Raw genomic sequence first — 20,499 nt, 5'->3', positions numbered from 1 at the left:
GGTTTTGTTGACTGTTTCCTTTGCTGTGCAAAAGCTTTTGATCTTGATGAAGTCCCAAGAGTTCATTTTTGCCCTTGCTTCCCTTGCCTTTGGCGATGTTTCTAGGAAGAAGTTGCTATGGCTGAAGTTGAAGAGGTTACTGTCTGTGTTCTCTTCGAGGATTTTGATGTATTCCTGTCTCACATTGAGGTCTTTCATCTATTCTGAGTCTATCATTGTGTGTGGTGTAAGGAAATGTTTCATTCTTCTGCGTGTGGATGTCCAATTTTCCCAACACTGTTTGTTGAAGAGACAACATTCTTTTTTCCATCGGACATTTTTTCCTGCCTTTTTCTTTTCTTTTTTTCCATTGGACATTCTTTCCTGCTTTGTTGAAGATTAGTTGACCATAGAGTTGAAGATCTATTTCTGGGCTCTCTATTCTGTTCCATTGATCTATGTGTCTCTTTTTGTGCCAGTACCATACTGTCTTGATGATGACAGCTTTGTAATAGAGCTTGAAGTCTGGAATTGTGATGTCAGTCTCTCTTTTTCAACATTCTTCTGCCTATTTGGGGTCTTTACTATTACCAAATAAATTTTAAGATTATTTGTTCTATTTCTTAGGAAAAAAAATGATGGTATTTTGATAGGCATTGCTTTAAATGTGTAGATTGCTTTAGGTAGCATGCACATTTTCACAATATTTGTTCTTCCGATCCATGAGAATGGAACATTTTCCCATTTCTTTGTGTTTTCCTCAATTTCTTTCTTTATAGAAAGTACTTTAAAGCTTTCTGAGTACAGATTCTTTCCCTCTTTGGTTAGGTTTATTCCTAGGTATCTTATGGTTTTGGGTGCAATTGTAAATGGGATTGACTCCTTAATTTCTCTTTCTTCTGTCTTGCTGTTGGTGTATAGTAATGCAACTGATTACTGTGCATTGATTTTATATCCTGACACTTCACTGAATTCCTGTATGAGTTCTAGCAGTTTTGGAGTGGAGTCTTCTGGGTTTTCCACATATAGTATCATATCATCTGCGAAGAGTGATAGTTTGACTTCTTCTTTGCTGATTTGGATGCCTTTAATTTCTTTTTGTTGTTTGATTGCTGAGGCTAGGATATCCAGTACTATGTTGAATAGCAGTGGTGATAGTGGACATCCATACCTTAGGGGAAAATCTGTTTTTCCCCGTTGAAAATGATACTTGCTGTGGGTTTTCATAGATGGCTTTGATGATATTGATTGCTATCCCTACACTTTGAAGAGTTTTGATCAAGAAAGGATGCTGCACTTTGTCAAATGCTTTTTTAGCATCTATTGAGAGTATCATATAGTTCTTGTTCTTTCTTTTATTGATGTGTTGTATCACATTGATTGATTTGCGGATGTTGAACCAACCTTGCAGCCCAGGAATAAATCTCACTCGGTCATGGTGAATAATTATTTTAATGTACCGTTGGATCCTATTGGCTAGTATTTTGGTGAGAATTTTCGCATCTGTGTTCATAAAGGATAGTCTGTAATTCTCTTTTTTGATGGGATCCTTGTCTGGTTTTGGGATCAAGGTAATGCTGGCCTCATAAAATGAGTTTGGAAGTTTTCCTTCCATTTGTATTTTTTGGAACAATTTCAAGAGAATAGGTATTAATTCTTCCTCAAATGTTTGATGGAATTCCCCCTGGGAAGCCGTCTGGCCTGGGCTCTTGTTGGGAGATTTTTGATGACTGCTTCAATCTCTTACTGGCTATAGGTATGTTCAGGTTTTCTATTTCATCTGGCTCAGTTTTGGTAGTTTTTATGTCTCTAGGAATGCATCCATTTCTTCCAGATTGTCAAATTTGCTGGCATATAGTTGCTCATAAATGTTCTTATAATTGTTTGTATTCCTTTGGTGTTGGTTGTGATCTCTCTTCTTTCATTCATGATTTTATTTATTTGCGTCCTTTCTCTTTTCTTTTTGATAAGTCTAGCCAAGGGTTTATCAATCTTAATTCTTTTGAAGAACCAGTTCCTAGTTTCATTGATCTGTTCTACTGTTCTTTGGGTTTCTATTTGTTTGATTTCTGCTCTGATCTTTATTATTTCTATTCTCCTGCTGGCTTTAGGCTTTCATTGGTATTCTCTCTCCAGCTCCTTTAGGTGTAGGGTCAGGTTGTGTACTGGAGACCTTTCTTGTTTCTTGAGAAAGGCTTGTATTGCTATATACTTTCCTCTCATACAAAATCTGTATCCCACAGATTTTCAACATTTGTGTTTTCATTTTCATGTGTTTCCATGAATTTTTTCAATTCTCTAATTTCCTTGTTGACCCATTCATTCTTTAGTAGGATGCTCATTAGCCTCCATGATTTGGGTTCTTTCCAACTTTCCTCTTGTGATTGAGTTCTAGCTTCAGAGCATTGTGGTCTGAAAATATGCAGGGAATGATCCCAATCTTTTGTTACCAGTTGAGACCCGATTTGTGACCCAGGATGTGATCTTTTCTGGAGAATATTCCATGTGCACTAGAGAAGAATTTGTATTCTGTTGCTTTGGGATGGAATGTTCTGAATATATCTGTGATGTCCATCTGGTCCCGTGTGTCATTTAAGGCCTTTATTTCCTTTTTGATCTTTTGCTTGGATGAAATGTCCATTTCAGTGAGGGGGCTGTTAAAGTCCCCTACTATTATTGTATTATTGTCGATGTGTTTCTTTGATTTTGTTGTTAGTTGGTTTATATAGTTGGCTGCTCACATGTTAGGGGCATAGATATTTAAAATTGTTAGATTTTCTTGTTGGACAGACCCTTTAAGTATGATATAGTCTCCTTCCTCATCTCTTATTATAGTCTTTGGTTTAAAATCTAATTTATCTGATATAAGGATTGCCACCCCAGTTTTCTTTGGATGTCCATTAGCATGGGAAATTGTTTTACACCTCCTCACTTTAAGTCTGGAGATGTCTTTGGGTCTAAAATGAGTTTCTTATAGACAGCATATTGATGGATTTTGGTTTTTAAAATCCATTCTGATACTGTGTGTCTTTTGATTGGGACATTTAGCCCATTTACATTCAGGATAACTACTGAAAGATACTAATTTAGTGCCATTATACTGCCTGTACAGTGACTGTTACTCTATATTGTCTCCGTTCCTTTCTGGTCTACTACTTTTAGGCTCTCTCTTTGTTTAGAGGACCCCCTTCAATATTTCCTATAGGGCTGGTTTGGTGTTTGCAAATTCTTTTAATTTTTGTTTGTCTTGGAAGCTTTTTATCTCTCCTTCTATTTTTCAATGATAGCCTAGCTGGATATAGTACTCCTGGCTGCATATTTTTCTCATTTAGTGCTCTGAATGTATCATGCCAGTTCTTTCTGGCCTGCCAGGTCTCTGTGGTAAGTATGCTGCCAATCTAATATTTCTACCACTGTATGTTAACAGACCTCTTCTCCTGAGCCGCTCTCAGGATTTTCTCTTTGTTTTATTATTAGATGATGGGGTGTGGACCTATTTTTATTGATTTTGAGGAGAGTTCTCTGTGCCTCCTCGATTTTGATGCTTGTTCCCTTTGCCGTATTAGGGAAATTCTCTGTAATAATTCTCTCCAATATACCTTCTGCCCCATCTCTCTTTCTTCTTCTTCTGGAATCCCAATTATTCTAATATTGTTTCATCTTATGGTATCACTTACATCTTGAATTCTCCCTTTGTGATCCAGTAGCTGTTTGTCTCGTTCTGCTCAGCTTCTTTATTCTCTGCATTTGGTCTTCTATATCTCTAATTCTTTCTTCTGTCTCTTTTATCCCAGCAGTAAAAGCCTCCATTTTTTTATTGCACCTAATTAATAGTTTTTGTTTGTTTGTTTCAAATGGGTTAGATTTTAGTTCTCTTATTTCTCCAGAAAGGGTTCCTCTAATACTTTTACCCTTTTTCATTCAGTCTCTTATCATGAGTAGTTTTCCACTCTTTTAAAATTTGATACCATTCAGTTGTATAAGACACATACTTTTCTTTTTTTATTTAAATTCCAATTAACATATAGTATATTATTAGTTTCAGGAATAGAATTTAGTGGGTCATCACTTACATCCAATACCCAGTACACATCCCAAGTGCCCTCTTTAATGCCTATCACCGATCCAGCCCACCCGCCCCAACTCCCTCCTATCCACCTCCTTCCAGCAAACTGAGGTTTGTTCTCTGTAGTTAAAAGACTGTTTCATGGCTTGCCTCTCTCCCCCTGCCCATGTTCATTTGTTTTGTTTCTTAAATTCCACATGAGTGAAATCATACGGTACTTGTCTTTCTCTGACTTACTTCATCTAGCATTATAGTCATTAGCTCCATCCACATTGTTGCAAATGACTAAGTTTCATTCTTTCTGATGGCTGAGTAATATTCCTGTGTGTGTGTGTGTGTGTGTGTGTATGTTATCCATTCTTCAGTTGATGGACATTTGGGCTCTCTCCATAGTTTGGCCATTGTTGATAATGCTGCTATAAACATCAGGACACATGTATCCCTTTGAACAGTATTTTGTATCCTTTGGATAAAAACCTAGTAGTGCAACTGCTGGATCAGAGGGTAGTTCCACTTCTAACTTTTTTTTTTTAATTTTATTTATTTAATGGGGCACCTGGGTGGCTCAGTGGGTTAAAGCCTCTGCCTTCAGCTCAGGTCATGTTCCCAGGGTCCTGGGATCGAGCCCCGCATTGGGCTCTCTGCTCAGCGGGAGCCTGCTTCCTCCTCTCTCTCTCTGCCTGCCTCTCTGCCTATCTGTGATCTCTGTCAAATAAATAAAATCTTTAAAAAAAAAAAAAAAGATTTTATTTATTTAAAAAAATATGTATTATTTATTTGACAGAGCACAAGCAGGGGGAGTGGCAGGCAAAGGGAGAGGGAGAAGCAGGCTCCCTGCAGAGCAGGGAGAGCCTGATATGGTCCTCGATCCCAGGATCCTGGGGTCATGACCTGAGCCAAAGTCAGTGGCTTAACCAACTGAGCCACCCAGGCGCCCATATTTTTAACTTTTTGAGGAACCTCCACCCTGTTCTCCAGAGTGGCTGCACTAGCCTGCATTGCCACCAAGAGCTCAAGAGGGTTCCTCTTTCCCCACATCCTCCTCAAATACACATGCTTTTTATGCAAAACACTGAGAACTCATTGCAGGACTCTAGTGTCTCCAGTCTCCTGTTTCCCAGGAGGGATGGTAGGGATGGTGGTGGGTGGCTGATGCTGTGACAGCCTGTTGCCTAGGCAGCCCCAGGTCTGCTGTGCGTGGGCCTGGCGCACAGTGCTCTCAGCCTAATAAGCTCTCAGCTGTCCCTTGCTGTAGGCCAGGCACTCTTCTGAGTGTTTTGCATACAGTCACTAACTTAATCCCCACAACAGCTCTAGGAGAAAATGTTCTTATGAGCCCCATTTTACAGATGTAGGAGACAAAGTTCCAAGATATAATGTAATTCACATAATCTTAAATCCAGATAAAATCCAGTTAAAATGGGAGCCTAGCGTCCTGCCTTGCAGAACCTTGCAGGTTATCTGCACTGGGGAGGGAGGGCATGGGGCTTCATCACTGCAGTTCCCCGCCCAGACCCCCAGACCACAACAGCCCACTAGCATCCTGGAGCAGGGGCCTCTTCACCTAAAAGCAGCATTGGTAGTGAGGGTTCTGAGGGTGCTTCCTGATCTTTGCTTCTTGGAAGATTGACCATGTCCTCACTAATGTCTCGGACCCCTGCAGAGGATCAAGTGGATGCTGGCGATCGGCACCCCTACAAGCTCACTTTTAGGCTGCCGCCAACCCATATCCTCTGTGGGGGCATTTCTGGGACAGTCATGTGCTCAGGCCCTTTGACAGCTCTCTGAAAGCCCACGGGGATCTTAGTCTTCTAATTGGGCAACTACCTGATGGGCTTCTGTTCCCAAGGCTTCTGCTTCTCTTATCCCTACATTTCCCTTCGCATTTGAAACCTACAGCAGCTTCGGTAAGGGTCTTCTGTGGGAATCTTCTCCAGGCCAGAGCAACCGGGACAGAGCAAAGACCTCTGCCTGGGACTATACAGCAAGTGTGGTGACCGGCAGAAAGTCAGGGGTGTGCACGAGCTCACATTCACAGTCTTGCCTCTTCCCTCAGGATGTGGGGCAACAGAATTGGTGACGAAGGAGCAAAGGCCTTCGCAGAGGCTCTGAGGAACCACCCCAGTCTGACCAACCTCAGGTAACTCCTGCTTTCTGAGACCCGCTGGCCCCGGGGTCCAACCTGGGCAGTCCGCGTGCCTCCTGCTTTGCCAGCAGGAGGTGTCACGGGGAGGAAGATGGTTGGCTTTCTGAATGAAGAAGGTATTTGTGTCTGTGATTTTTCTTAAATCACAGGCATAGCACATTATTATTCAGCTTGGCCACTTGTCATGTGTACACAGCAATGTAACTGCTGCCACTTGGATTAAGATCGAGGACTTTGCCAGCCTCTCCGTGGTCTCTCCAGGCTCTTTGGCAGTGGGGAAATGGGTGAGGGATTCTCAAGTCTACATAACCTTCCTCCTTCCCAAGATCGTGCTGAGACACAGGGAAACCTTCATCTCTGTGAAGACCTACTCCTCCCTGGCCTTCTTTCAGTCCTCTGGCCAAGTCTCAGAGCCTCGGGTGTCTCCCTATTGCCCAGGTTCTTCCTAACACCGAGAAAGAAATCCCAGATAGTGGGGGCAATAGCAGTTTCTTCTTCACGAGAACAGAGGACGCTTCTCCAGGTCTCACTCATGGGTAGAAGAGTCAGCCGCCTGAAGCAGAGCCCTCCCAGCCCCTGCTGTGCGTGGGACCCACTGGTTTCACTTCCTGTCTGACCTCCTTGAGCGGTCTTGTGCCAGTCCTCATGCTCAGAGTGTGGGCTCTGGAGCAACAAAGCTGAAGCCACTGCTGGCCAGGCTGAGCATTTCTGCTTCCTTCGTGGGCAGGGGCCACCTCCAGGCAGCATCTTCCGCGTGTTTCCGTTGCTGAAGCCAAAGCCATATGTAGACATGTCTGTAATGATTGACCCTACATGTTTTCCTTCCTAGTCTTGCATTCAACGGCATCTCCAGAGAAGGAGGAAAGAGCCTTGCACAGGCCCTGGAGCAGAACACCTCTCTGAGAATATTCTGGTAATAACCAGAGTCCTCTTGAAAGGTTGGGTCTCAGGGATTATTCCAAAGCCTGGTATCTTAACTGAAAAGCTGCCATTTAATTAAAAAGGTTCTAGGTCTTTCCTCAGTGTTGCATCAATAATTTAATTTCCTCCTAGAAGAAGAAAAAAAAAAAAGCCATTCCTAGCAGCACAGACAAGTACAGAGGGGGAAGCGGGCCCCAGGAGCATAGGTTTGCCCTTCACCTTCTTTGCCAACCTAGACCTCAGGAACACCCGAAGTCTGGTCATTCTGGCAGGATGATCCTCAGAGCACCTTCAGATAGCATTTGCAGAGTCCAGCTTTGATGCACTTGGCTCAGACTCTTCTCCCTTCCTCCCCATGCAGCCCCATCACAGTCTGGCCCTTCATGGTCCAGCTCACCAGTCACCAGAAGCCCACATTCCTCACTCCTTCTCTGTCCTCCAGGGGTAATAATTTAGAATATGTTGCCTTCTGACAGGGCTTTTTAAATTTTGTTTTTGTCTTTCCTTTTGTCATTTACTCTTTTATTTATTTGAACTTTTATTTACTTGCCAGTATCATAAATTCCTTATGGGTGAGGGAATTGTATTAGGGCTCAGGGCACCTGAGGTAATCAGCTTTCATTAATATTGACAATATCATCATTTTGAGAGTTCTACTAGACCTGCTGGCCAGTAAATACATTTTCAGTTCTTTTCCTCTAAAAATAAAATCTTTAAAAAATATTTTGAAATATTTTTAAAAACACTGTAAGGAAGTCAAAAAGTATGAAGTAAAAGAACTACCTCCCTCGTGTTTTCCAGATATAATCTTTTCCTTCTAGTCTTTGAATGTATATTCTAGCCTTCTAGCATTTCAATGAATATTCATATACATATATATATATTTTTTTCTTACAAAATAGAATAGTATTTAGCAAGTGGCTTTTACAAAATATCTTACGGGGCATCTGGGTGGCTCAGTCAGTTAAGCCCAACTCTTGATTTTGGCTCAGGTCACGATCCCAGGGTTGTGAGATCGAGCCCTGTGTGAGGCTCCATATTTAATGCAGAGTCTGCTCGAGACTCTCTCCCCGCCTCTGCCCCTCCCCCTGTGCGTGTGATCTCTCTTTCTCAAATAAATAAATCTTAAAAAAAAAAATCTTAGCGATATATTGTCCGCATTTTACATGTCCTTTCTTGTCAGGATCTCTCAGTCTCAACACTGCTGACATTTTGGTCCAAATCCCTCTTGTGAGGGGCTGTCCTGTTCATTACAGGATGTTTAGCAGAATCCTGGGCACCCACCCTTTAGATACCTGCAGTACCCTCCAACTGTGGTGATCAAAAATGTCTCCAGGTGTTGACCAATGTCCCCTAGACAAAAGTACTCTGTTGAGAACCACTGCTCTGCGTGGACAGTAGTAATGTTAGAACCAAGCATCTCTAGAGTGCTGAAGTACTGACTGTATGCCATGCATTCTTCTCACCCTTTTATTATTTGTTTGCTTGTTTGTTTTTTGAGAGAGAGTAGGGGAGAGAGAGAGTGTGAGTAGGGTGGGTGGGTGGGCGGGGAGAGAGAGAGAATCTTAAGCAGGGTCCACGCTCAGTGCACAGCCCGACATGGGGCTCAACATCATAACCCTGGGATTGTGACCTGAGCCAAAATCGAGAGTCAGACGCTTAACCAACTGAGCCACCCAGGCACCCCTATTCTCAGCCTCTTATATGTGTTCCCTCACCCTCACAGCCCCCCCATAATGTCTATACTGTGACTCTTCACCCTTATTTCTCTGGTGATAAAACTCTGGTGCAGAGAAGTTCCACCACCAGTCTGAGGTTGTCCTGCTAGTGTGTGACACACATGGGACATGTCTGGCTCCAGAGGACTCTTAATATGTTCTTCTGCCTCATTCTCTCTACCTCATTCCCTCTAAAGGCTGCAGGACATCCCACTGAATGGATGTTTGCCACTTAGCTGCCCAGCAGCCTCGGCTGATGTTGACTGGTGCTCACACTTCACCTTCCGACCAATCCCACTGTGGGCAACACTGTGTGCACAGGTCCTTGTGTGCACCTCTTTGCACACTGCAGGCTCAGTGTCCAGAAGTGCCACTGTGGGCTCAAAGTATGACACACTTAAAATTCAGATAGACACGGCCAAATTGCCCTTTGAGTGATGATTTTTTTTAAAGTTCTGTTTCATTCTTCTTTAGTTATTCTTCCATCCGCTGGCACAACAGGGTCCCACCCCGTTTACATCGGGAGCTTCTAGTCCTCCGTGCTTTGTCCAGACCACTTCTGGTTTTAAGAAGAGCTGAGAGACTTCCTGAACTTTGAGTTCCTAAATTTGGGTCCTTCACAGCGGGTGTCAGAGCTATCGAGCACCTTTTAACGTGTAGATGGCAGAGTCTTCCTGCACCTTGCCTTGGGAACAGGCTCTCAGTGCTGTCTGCGGCTGGAAGAAGCCTGGGAAGCAGGCACTGGCCCCCGTCTTCTGTGGGATCTGAGGCCCCCAGAAAAGGTGGAGAGAGGGAGCATACGTTCCATATAGCAGCAGAGCGAAGAAGTAGGAGCTTGGGTATAGGATTTGCACAAGAAATGAATCCCTCTTTATTGTCTATGGGGCTCAGGGGCTGGGATTGGGATCTGGCTGTTTGCTCAGTTCAGCAAGTGATGAGCAGCCTAAGCTAGAGAGATCTGGGCTGGGATCCCACTTCTGAGAACTCATTTTACAAATGTGTGCCAGATAGGGCTCTCCTGAGTAAATGCTTCTTTCTTTTCTAGGCTCACCAAAAATGAACTGGATGACGAAGTGGCAGAGAGCCTGGCAGAGATGTTGAAAGTCAACCAGACACTGAAACATTTATGGTAACTCAGCAAACCTCAGAATTTCAGGCTGTGCTACTTTTAGAGCCTGTTTTTTGAGATGAGGCGCCTGGCTGGCACAGTCAGTAAAGCACTAAACTCCTGTCTTGGGGTTGTGAGTTCAGGCCCCGTGTTAGGTGTAGAGCTTACTTATAAAATCTTAAAAAAAAAATACAGGTCAGTGGGTTTTGGTGTACTCACAGATTGGCAACCAACATGAAGATCTAATTATAGTACAGTTTTGCCCCAAGACGGAGTACACCCCCGTTCATTAAACATCACCTCCCTGTCCTTGACTTGACTGTCCTTGACAAGGACTGGAGGATTTGCCTATTCTAGGCATTTCACGGAAATGGACTCCTATATGTGACTTTTTGTCTGCCTGCCTTCACTGGCATGAGTTTTCAAGATTCGTCGACCTTCTAGCATGTGTCAGAACCTCATGGCTCTGTGTGGCCAATATTCCTCTGTGTGGATCGTCCACAATCTGTCCATTCATCGGTTGGTAGGCATTGGGGTTGTTTCTACTCTTTGACTGTTGTGAATGTGTGTGGACATGTGTTTTCATTTCTCCTGGGTATACACTTAGGAGTAGAATTGCTGGGTCGTGTGGCCACTCTGTTGTTAACCTTTATTTTTTTTAAGATTTTATTTATTAGAGAGCACGAGCAGAAGGGAGAGGGAGAAGGGGAAAGAGGCTCTCCACTGAGCACGGAGCCCAATGCGGGGCTCGATCCCAGGACCCTGAGATCATGACCTGAGCCAAAAGCAGAGGCTTAACTGACTGAGCCACCCAGGTGCCCCTGTAGGTGACTTTCTGAGGAGCCACCGAAGTATTTTCTGAAGTGGCTGCTTTACTCTACCTTCTTACCAGCAATGTGGGAAGGCTCCCAGTTCTCACATCCTCACCAACAACACTGGTTGTCCATCTTTTTGAATCCTGTCACTCTGGTGGGTGGGAAGTGTTATCTCATTGCGGTTTTGATCCGCATTTCCCTGATGACTAACACTAGGCATCCTTTCCTGGGCTTGTTGGCCTTTGTGTATCTTTGAAAGATGTCTCTACATCCTTCCCCCAAATTTAATTTAAATGTTAAAAAATTTAATTTATTTGCCTTTTTATTGCTGAGTTGTTAGAGTTACTTTATATATTCAGGGTACTAGACACTAGGTGGACAGTCTATAACTATTTCCTCTGTGGGGTTTTTTAACTTTCTTGTTAATGATCTTTGAAGCACAAGAGTGTTTAATTTTGATGGAAGTCCAGTTTTTTTCTTTGGTGGTTTGTGCTTTAGGTGTCTTGCTAAGAAACTGTTGTATAATCCAAAGTCACAAAGATTTACATTTACTTAAAGTTTTCCTTTAAGTGTTAGAGTTTGGCTCTTGCATCGAGGTCTGTGATCCTAAATGCTAATTTCTGGAGTTAATTATTGTGTGTGGTCTGAGGCACGGGGCCCAAATTCATTCTTTGGCATGTGGCTATCCAGCTGTCCCAGTACCTCCTGTTGAAAAGACTATCTTACCCTTTTAAATGGCTTTGATGCTTTTGCCAAAAATCAATTGACCGTAAACGTATGGGTGTATTTCTGGACTTTCTATTCTAGTTCATTGATCTGTTTATCCTTACGTCAGGATCACACTGTCCTGATTATTCTAACTCTGTAGTATGTTTTGAAATCAGGCAGTGTGAGTCTTCCAACTTTGTTCTTCCTTCTCAAGACCGTTTGGGCTCTTCTGGGTCCCTTGTATTTCCATATGAATTTCAGCTCACCTTGTCAGTTTCTTTAAAGCAGCCAATCTGTGCTTTTACATCTATTTTGTTGTTGTTTTTCTGGCCTGTAGACGTTCTTACCTCCCACTCCTGGTGCCAGGCCGGCCCCTACAGGGAGCTTCAAGCTGGACTGAGGCTAGAGAGCGAGTCTCGGCGGCTTAATGGGTGCGCAGACCACACTGGCCCTTGTGAAGAAGGCCCCGGGGAGCATGTGGCCCTGAGTGCTGTCACACTTTTTGGCTCTCTCACTACCTGGTGTCTTGCCAGCTCTTGGCTGGAAGGAGCTCTCCTGGCAAAGTAGAGGTGATGAAGCAGCAGCAATTTAACCCAATGTATGGTTCTGGGTCCACTTCCAGGTTCTGTCTTTGCTCCTTTTGCCAAAATGTCCAAGTTGTGGTTGTCCTTACCAGTGGGTCATCACCTCTGCCACTGAGCCCAGGGGTCCCACTTTGGGAGATGTGACTGGGAGACTAGGACATGGTCCTATGAGCTGGGGGAGCGATGGTGACGAGCGCGCCCAGCCCCTGGACACCAGAGCAGAAACTGTGAGAACTTCCTTCATACACATCCTCCCACTGAGACCTCACACCCGGGGCAGGGGACCTTCTCTTGCTCCCATTTTACAGATCAGGCCACTGAGGCATAGAAAAGTGTGAGCTATTTCTTCAAGCTTCTGTGGCTGAAAGTGGGGAGTGGGTATGGGGAGTGGGTGTGGGTGTGTGGAGGAGGGGAGTTTTGAATGCTGTGCTGTCCTGCCTCTTCAGGGGGTTGGCCCCTTCTTGCTTAATTTCTATAATCCCATCAATCATGAAGATGAAGCCCTCATCTTGGTAGGGCTGCCTTCTTGGGTCAGGGTCCCGGATTTCTTAGGGTCAAGTTCAGTAGTAGCCTTATTCTACAAAGAGCCAAAGGAGTAGGTCTGTGAGGAGGCATCGGTGCCTTGTGCGGTGTGAAGCTCTTGGTTGGGTTGGAAGCCCCGCTGTCCGGGGCAGCACTGAGAAATTGTCCAGGCTCCCGGCTGTATCAGAAGCCTTTGTTTCATTTGGATCACTGCTACCGACCTAAAGGGTACACTCCTCGAAGCCCCATTATTGATGCTTTCCTACTGGGACCCATGAGCAGCGGCAGGAGAATCTCTCTTCCCTACCGCCCCCCACCGGAGGACCTCAACACGGAGAGGACATGGTGCATTCTTAGAACCCATTGTTTCCCCAAAGTGGTGAACAGCCATTTGGCAGCTACTAAACTTTAAAAACTGCCTTCCCCAGCCAGCTGGAAAGCCACCAGACTGTCTCTCCCCTGGGTGTTTCTTAGAATTTGTTGTTCAGATTGCTAGCCACCAAACATTTTTGACTGGGCACCCTGCCGCGAGAAATGCCGACACACACACATAAATGTATTCATGTATTAAATAATCTATGTATGAATACACAGATATATTATGCTCACTCTAAGATAAATTCCAAAAAATTGAACATTTTAAAGGATGTCCTTTATTCTGGTAGGTCTGATCAAGATAGTCTTAGCCAGTTTAAAAGACACAGGGACACAGTACTTCCCCTGACCCTGCCTCATTTCCACCACACTCTTACAACTCCCTAATGGAGGGGGCAGTGTTACTCCAGTATTAAGTATCTACTACAAGATACATTCTTCTTTCAGGCTTATCCAGAACCAGATCACAGCCAAGGGGATTGCCCAGCTGGCAGATGCCTTACAGAGGAACACTGGCATCATGGAGATCTGGTAAGACATATCTGCTGCTGGTCCTCAATGGTACCAGTGCTTACTGATTCAGCACCACCGACTGGGTGCCCGGCACAATGGGGAGCCCTTTGCAATTACCTCTCATGGTTCCCATTATCTAGTCAAGTAGCTGGTATTATTTCCACTTTACAGATGTAGAAACCGAGGCCCAGTGACGTAAAGCTTGCCCAAGGTGCCACCTAAGAGGAGAAGCTGGATCTGGTCCAGATTGCCTGACTGCGGTCAGCGTGCTCCTCCCAAGCCCCCCGTCTTCCTCTACCTTCCTGGGGTCGCATGGGGCAAACAGCCCCAGAAAGGGATTCCTGCTAGAAGTGAACCACTCAGGGACTCAGGAGGCTGAGAGACGAATGTGCTAACCAGAGTTTGGGGCTCATTCTTCTCCTCTTCGGTGCTTCCTGGCTTTCAGGAAATAGTTCCATGCTGGATTTGAGCTGACTTGTGCTCTCCCTCAACCTCCTATTTCTGTTTGGAGGAGCTGTTTATGCGGCTAGTGGGACAGAGCCAAATTATTTGCTTTCCACAACACTGAGCCCTGTTCCGCTCCATTATTGCCTCACAAGACACATTCCCCCACCCCCACCCCCCCACACACATTTGAGGCATTTGGGTCTGGGCCTACAGAATGTGCCAGGCCATAAGCAGGGTTGGGGGAATTCCCAATAGTAACGGTTGCAGCCATGGTTTGGGTGCTGGGGAAATGGCAGTTAGCCAGACTGAAAGAACCCTGATTGCTTAAGAGTCTGGGCTTCCCGGAGCTGAGAGCAGGGGGCTGAACTCCTAAGTACTCTGGAGTTTGTCCTGCATCTCGGCTTGGGGGGGGGTGGGGGGGTGGGGAGGGCACAGCCCTGCAGAGCAACCGTGTGGAGGACCCAGCAGGGGGCAGAGCCAGACCTCCCTTGAGGACACAGATGGGGAGACGAGTTCCCCCTCTCATTGTGGCCTCTGTGAGATCGGAGAAGCAGCCTCACTGAGAACTCAAATCCTCCGCTCAGAGGGCAGTTACTCATTAATGACTTGACTTCTTCATGACTGGGGAGAATTTCCCAGCCAAAAAAAGTATATCGGGGTATAGCCCCTTGACCGTGGCTCTGAGTACAGTGCTTATTAAACTTTGCCTTGGAACTTGTCAGAGGATCATAAAATGAGTTTGGTTGGGTTGTGACCAGCATTATTTAAAAAATGAACTTGAGCAGAGTAAGGGAAAGCACTGTCCATAGTATGAAGTATGATTTTATACTTGTTTCAGGTATGTATATGTGTGTATGGACAGATGCTGGTTCGCAATGGAAAAATGTAATTCTTGGTTGGGTCATGGTTGAAAAAAGTGCTTAGAAAACACTGTCCGAGAGAAGAGAGCCCAGCTCCGCCAGACTGACCAAGGCGCTGCGGTCTGCGCAGCTACGCCCACTCCTCCATCTGGAAGGCCTGTGATAGCCCCTGGGACTTGAGTTTGTGCTCATCTCCATGTGTGATGTCATGATTTGGGTTCTGCAAAGTCCTGTTCAGGGCTGGGAGTGGGGAGGGAGCCACTCTGTCTGCAGTCATCAGCAGCTCAATGGCTCGCTGTTTGGACTGACAACTAGTTCTCCCCTGCGCTGGACCTGAAGAGCTTGCAGCCCCAGCTCCCGCCCTGGGTTCTGCTGCTAAGACAGGAGGCTGTGTGTTCTGGGACTTGATATTGTACGGGTTGGAGCACACACGTTGGTTTTTTTTTTTTTTTTTTTTTTTTAAGATTTTATTTATTTATTTGACAGAGAGAAATTACAAGTACACTGAGAGGCAGGCAGAGAGAGAGAGAGAGTAGGAAGCAGGCTCCCTGCCGAGCAGAGAGCCCGATGCGGGACTCGATCCCAGGACCCTGAGATCATGACCTGAGCCGAAGGCAGTGGCTTAACCCACTGAGCCACCCAGGCGCCCCACACACGTTGGTCTTATGAGGCGGTGTACTCCAGACCATGAGCTCTTTGGGGTGTGGGGCCTGGGTCATGGTATTAAGAAAACAAGGTTCAGCTGAGTGAACTGGAAGGTCTAATTGGCTTTAATTAAACAATTCAGGAGTTGGCAGCATCCCACCTAGCCCGTCCCCTGGCGGTGGAGGGGGTCAGCGGGGAGCTCTGCTAAGCCAAAGGAGAGAAAGGTTCTTAAAGGCAGAGGGCATGAACAAAGACGAATGCCCTAGCAGGGAATGCATTGTTCTAGCCAAGGCTGCCCCTCTTAAGGGGAGCTGAAGGAGCCTCTCAGTCAATTTCCTGGGATTGACCAGGAAATTCTATGTTGACTGACTAAAGGTTACCTTCTTTCCTCTCAGCTGCTCCCCTGTAGTTCTCAAAGCCTCTGTTGATCTTCGGCATTCTCGGGTCATGATGTTTTCTCAGGTTAGGAGTTCAGATTTATATTCCTTTAAATCGGTTGTCCTCTTTGTACCTTTGTGTTGGTCCAGTCTGGGGAGACCGTTTGCTTGGTGGGTAGCAGCTGCAAACAGGTATTTAAAATTTGTGAAAGAAAGTAATGCAGCAGGGAGAGATGATGATTATGGTAAGACAATGTGCCATGTTTACAGGGTCCTTTGAAGCCAGGGTCTCCAATCCAGTCAAAATCAAATAAATCAACGACCCCATGGAAGGAGTCATCTTTTTAAGACAAGCGGCTTGTTTTGTGAGTTGACCTGAGTTTCCACTTTCCCAGAAGGGTGAATCCGGGTGTAGCAGGTGGTAGTGGGTCCACCAGGCAGCTCCTTGCTCGATAATCAAGGGCTCTTCTGTTACCGGGAACAACTCTGGACAGAGAGTCTAGGGACCTGTGTGGGCAGTTCTTGCTTTAGTGGCAATTTGGCGAACATTTCAAGAATTAAGGAGAAGTGCCTGATTATAGCCTCATTTATATTTATCCCTGGAAGTAAGGATCTGCCAAAAGGAGAGTCCTGAATCATGAAAGCCTCCCTGTAGTTCCCTTCTAACTCCTGTTGTAAATTCACCGGAGTCAGCCAGTGATAAAAGTGCGATTTTTCTCCTAGCCTGAGATAGAAGGTGGCTCTGAATTCCCGAGGTTGCCCCCTGAGCGGTGGCATTATCTCGCCAAGACAATACCAGAGGGGAGGGAAGGAAAAGGGCCAATGCTCAGTCCCAGGGTGAAGCCTCCAGCCCACGTCGTGAGCAGAGGCAGTCTGTGGGGGCAGCTGTTTCTCTCTGTGGTTGGGTTGATGGTAGCTCTCCAGCATCTGTCCAGGCCCAGGCCTCGGGTGGAGCTTCCGTCGGCTGTGCCATGGGGTCTCAAGGCTCCGTGTCTCCTAGCTGTGCAGTGGTATCGGTAGTCAGGAGCATTCCGTAAAGTCCCAAAAGCTGTTCTCCTCTGGTGATGTTTCCAGAATCCCTAATCAGCACCTGGCTCTAGACTGTGACTAACAGGACCCTTTGAATTGGGATCCCAGATGGTTTCTTGAAGCTGTTCCTAACAGGCTGGAGTGTAAGACAACAAAGACTCACAGTGGCTGGTCACACTGGCATGAAACAAGGAATCAGCTGAAGGTTGTACACAGAGTTGCAGGAAATCTGCAAGGTTCTTGTTGAGTGAAGAGGGTGCCTCGATCACCGGAGATTATACAAGGTATACCCCACGTGGGAAACACTTGGTTTTTTTTATTTCCCACTGTGAGGACAACAGTCTTGTGGGATGGAAAGGCTTCAATCCTTCCAGAAAACACACATGCACTACCGGTGACCTGGACCAAGAGGCGGTTGAATTCAGTGCCTCTACAGGTGTTCAGAAGGTCCAGAGGAGTAGGTCTGAGACCTCTGGGGACAAGAACCGTTTTTTCAGGATTGTGGACCTGACCAGTCACACATTGCTGCAAGCCTGTTTTTGCAATTTTAGAGACGTTTCCCCACTAATGTCTATTTATGATTTGAGTCATCTTGAGTGTACTGTGATGGGTGCAGGAGGGCAAAAACCAAAAATGGGGTTTGTCAGGGAGTGAGGAAGAATCAAGCAGCTGTCCTGGGTTTCCCATAGCCTGACTGTTAGTTTAATTTCTCTGATTCTGGAGCAGACATTTGCCATGTTAGAAGGACATCAGGATGGCAAAAATGTGGCCCTGAGGGGCCATTTTCTGCAGAAAGAAAATGGAGTTAGTCCATATCTTTATAGATTCTACTGCTGCTGCCTTGCACGAAAAGTCACCTTGAGCCCCATATCACCATTTCTTTCCAAAGATTTCTTTTCCACAAACCTTCCAGAACTTTTTTTTTTTACATTAAAATTTTGTCCTAAGTTTCCCCTTGTTAAATAACTAGTCTCGCTTTAGGACAAAATTACTTTTCCATCAAAGACATATTTCTCTTTTTCATTTTTTTCTTACCAAAAACACACATCCTTCTTTCCTTACATAGTTATTTCTGTTATTTCCAGTAGCCTTAATTACATTAGAATTTTTTTTTTTAAGTTTTATTAATTTAAGTAATCTCTAAACACAACATGGGGTTCTCCAACGTATGACCCTGAGAGTAAGAGCTGCACGCTCTTCTGACTAAGCCAGCCTGGTGCCCCGTTATGAGAATACTTAGCTCTTAAAACCCTTAGTTTTCAGTGAACACTAATAAGTAAGCAATTGTGAACTGCTTTGCCAGCATTCTTTAGATTTTCAGATTTATGAGTATGTTTCATAATTTCTAGAAGTATGTGCCTTTTTCAGTTTCTCAAAGTATCAAAATATCTTTTCGTTTCTCTGTAATAAGTAATCAAACACAGATAAACCTGTGTTTGGTTATTGTTTTAGTATTTTAAGAGACAAAGTTTCCTTAAATCTGGAAAAAACATTTTTTAAGTCAACGATGCTTTAAACAAAAAGTTACAAAAATTCTCTTCCTTAGTTAATTTAATCACATGTTTTTCTTGTTCTGCTTGAATTTAGTTCTTCCATTCATTCTGGAAATTCCTACCCAGTTTAGTTTTATGAGCTGAAGATGATCAGAGACCTGTACTGAGAAGTCTTTCCATGAGTCTCACAGAAGACAAAAATACATTTGCAGAAGGCTTTCGTAAAAGCATCTCAGTAAAAAAGAGGAACTGTATATGATAAAAGTTTCTAAAATGGCCATGGTTAAAGATGTGATTAGAGTTTATTACAATGCAAGTGGCAGGAAATTTGGTTATTTCTGTGACATAGAACACTTTAATAACATGCCAGGACGTACAGATTGTGGAGTTTCATGTAATTTTTAGAATACTTACTTTGCTAACGGACATCTACACAAATATAAAGTTTGGTAGCACTTATTTGACAGTGTTGTCTGTGGGATTAAACACAACACACAAACCTAAGGAGTTTAATTACTCACGAGATCTTTGAAATGTGCAAGGGGTCCTCTGGAAAATTTCAGTTAGATTGTGGTTGTGAAGACTTCATTTTAGAAATTTGATTGTGGGAAGTATGTGAAAAAATATGGAAAGGTTTGGACATTTGGTTAAATAGGATCATGAATCATCATAAAACAATAATTATCCATCTAACCAAAGTGTTAATAAAAGATTATAAAGGCCAATACAGAAGGATACACAGTTATAAGCAAAATTTAGCCCTTTTAATATTAAGACTTGGGTTTTTTAAGTAATCAAAGACCTAATAAACATAGGAAATTATTTTGGCAAAACACAGAATCCTTGTTTTTTAGACAGATAACTTTAATTTTTTTTTTTTAAAGATTTTATTTATTTGACAGAGATCACAAGTGGGCGGAGAGGCAGGCAAAGAGAAAGGAGGAAGCAGGTTCCCTGCTGAGCAGAGACCGCCCCCCCCCCCCCACCATGTGCGGCTTGATCTGAGGACCCTGAGATCATGACCTGAGCTGAAGGCAGAGGCTTTAACCCCCTGAGCCACCCAGGCACCCCTACTTTTATTTTTTAAAAAGATTTTATTAGAGAGCACAAGCTGGGGGAGAGGCAGAGGGAGAGAGAGAAGCAGGCTCCCTGTGCAGAGCCTGATCCCAGAAGCATAAGGCAGATGCTTAACCAACCGAGCCACCCAGGCACCCCTAGGAAGATAACTTTAAAGGTAAAGAAAAACTTTTGTTTATAATTTCTTAGTAAGAGCAGACCAAGAAAACTTTGACCTTTTAACAAGGAGAAAACAACTCTAACTGTGCACCAGTATACTCTTGATAATAAAACTCATTTACTTAAATTTATCCTCATCTTACCCATACTGGCCACACAGAAAATTTCTTTCCAAAGATTTCTGTAAACCTTCTACAATTTTTTTTTTAAACTTCTGGACAAACTTATTTTTTTCTTCAACAAAAATGTTTTCTGGGGCGCCTGGGTGGCTCAGTGGATTAGAGCCTCTGCCTTCGGCTCAGGTCATGATCCCAGGGTCCTGGGATTGAGCCCTGCATCAGGCTCACTGCTCAGCAGGGAGCCTGCTTTCCTTCTCACTCTCTGCCTGCCTCTCTGTCTACTTGTGATCTCTCTCTGTGCCAAATAAATAAATGAAATCTTTAAAAAAAAAAAGGTATTTCTATTCCGCATATTTTTTTCTAACCCAAAACACATACCTTAGTCTTTTCTTTTCAGTAGGCTTAATTTATTAGAATTTGTTACTCTTAGAAACCTTAATTTCTAGTGAAAACTAAGTAGTAAACAGCTGTGAACCGTTATACCAGAATTCTTTAGATTGGCAAACTTAGAAATACAGCTCATAATTTAGAAACATGTGTTTCTTCATAGTATAACAGCACAAAAGAGGTTTTGCTAACAGACCCAAATTTGTCTTATACAGAGAAACTAAAGGTAGAAGTAGATAAATCTATATTAATATGTAATGTTATATTACTTTTTCTTGCTTGGAAATAATTTAGATACTCAATGCATTTTTTTTGAAGATTTTATTTAGAGCAAGCGAGCAAGTGAGAGAGAGGCAGAGGGAGAAGCAGACTCCCTGCTGAGCAGGGAGCCAGACTCAGCACTTTATCCTGGGACCCTGGGATCATGACCTGAGCTGGTGGCAGATACTTG

The 20,499-nt window shown here is 44.1% G+C and overlaps 2 protein-coding genes across 3 annotated transcripts in view; one reads left to right on the top strand and one right to left on the bottom strand.

Annotated features, from left to right (window-relative positions):
• Positions 1–20,499, bottom strand: part of ZNRF2 (zinc and ring finger 2) — a 394,136-nt gene that overhangs the window by 227,689 nt on the left and 145,948 nt on the right. The window lies entirely within an intron of this gene.
• NOD1 (nucleotide binding oligomerization domain containing 1) overlaps positions 1–20,499 on the top strand; it is a 69,381-nt gene that overhangs the window by 38,903 nt on the left and 9,979 nt on the right. For both annotated transcript variants that reach the window (XM_059171473.1, XM_059171474.1), the window contains 4 exons: positions 6,102–6,185; positions 7,021–7,104; positions 9,876–9,959; positions 13,390–13,473. In XM_059171473.1, coding sequence (XP_059027456.1) covers positions 6,102–6,185; positions 7,021–7,104; positions 9,876–9,959; positions 13,390–13,473 — 336 coding nt within the window. The remainder of the gene's footprint in view (positions 1–6,101; positions 6,186–7,020; positions 7,105–9,875; positions 9,960–13,389; positions 13,474–20,499) is intronic.

Source organism: Mustela lutreola, chromosome 4 (genome assembly GCF_030435805.1).
Source record: "Mustela lutreola isolate mMusLut2 chromosome 4, mMusLut2.pri, whole genome shotgun sequence".
Taxonomy (NCBI): Eukaryota; Metazoa; Chordata; class Mammalia; order Carnivora; family Mustelidae; genus Mustela; species Mustela lutreola.
This window is presented reverse-complemented; position numbering and strand designations above follow the sequence as displayed.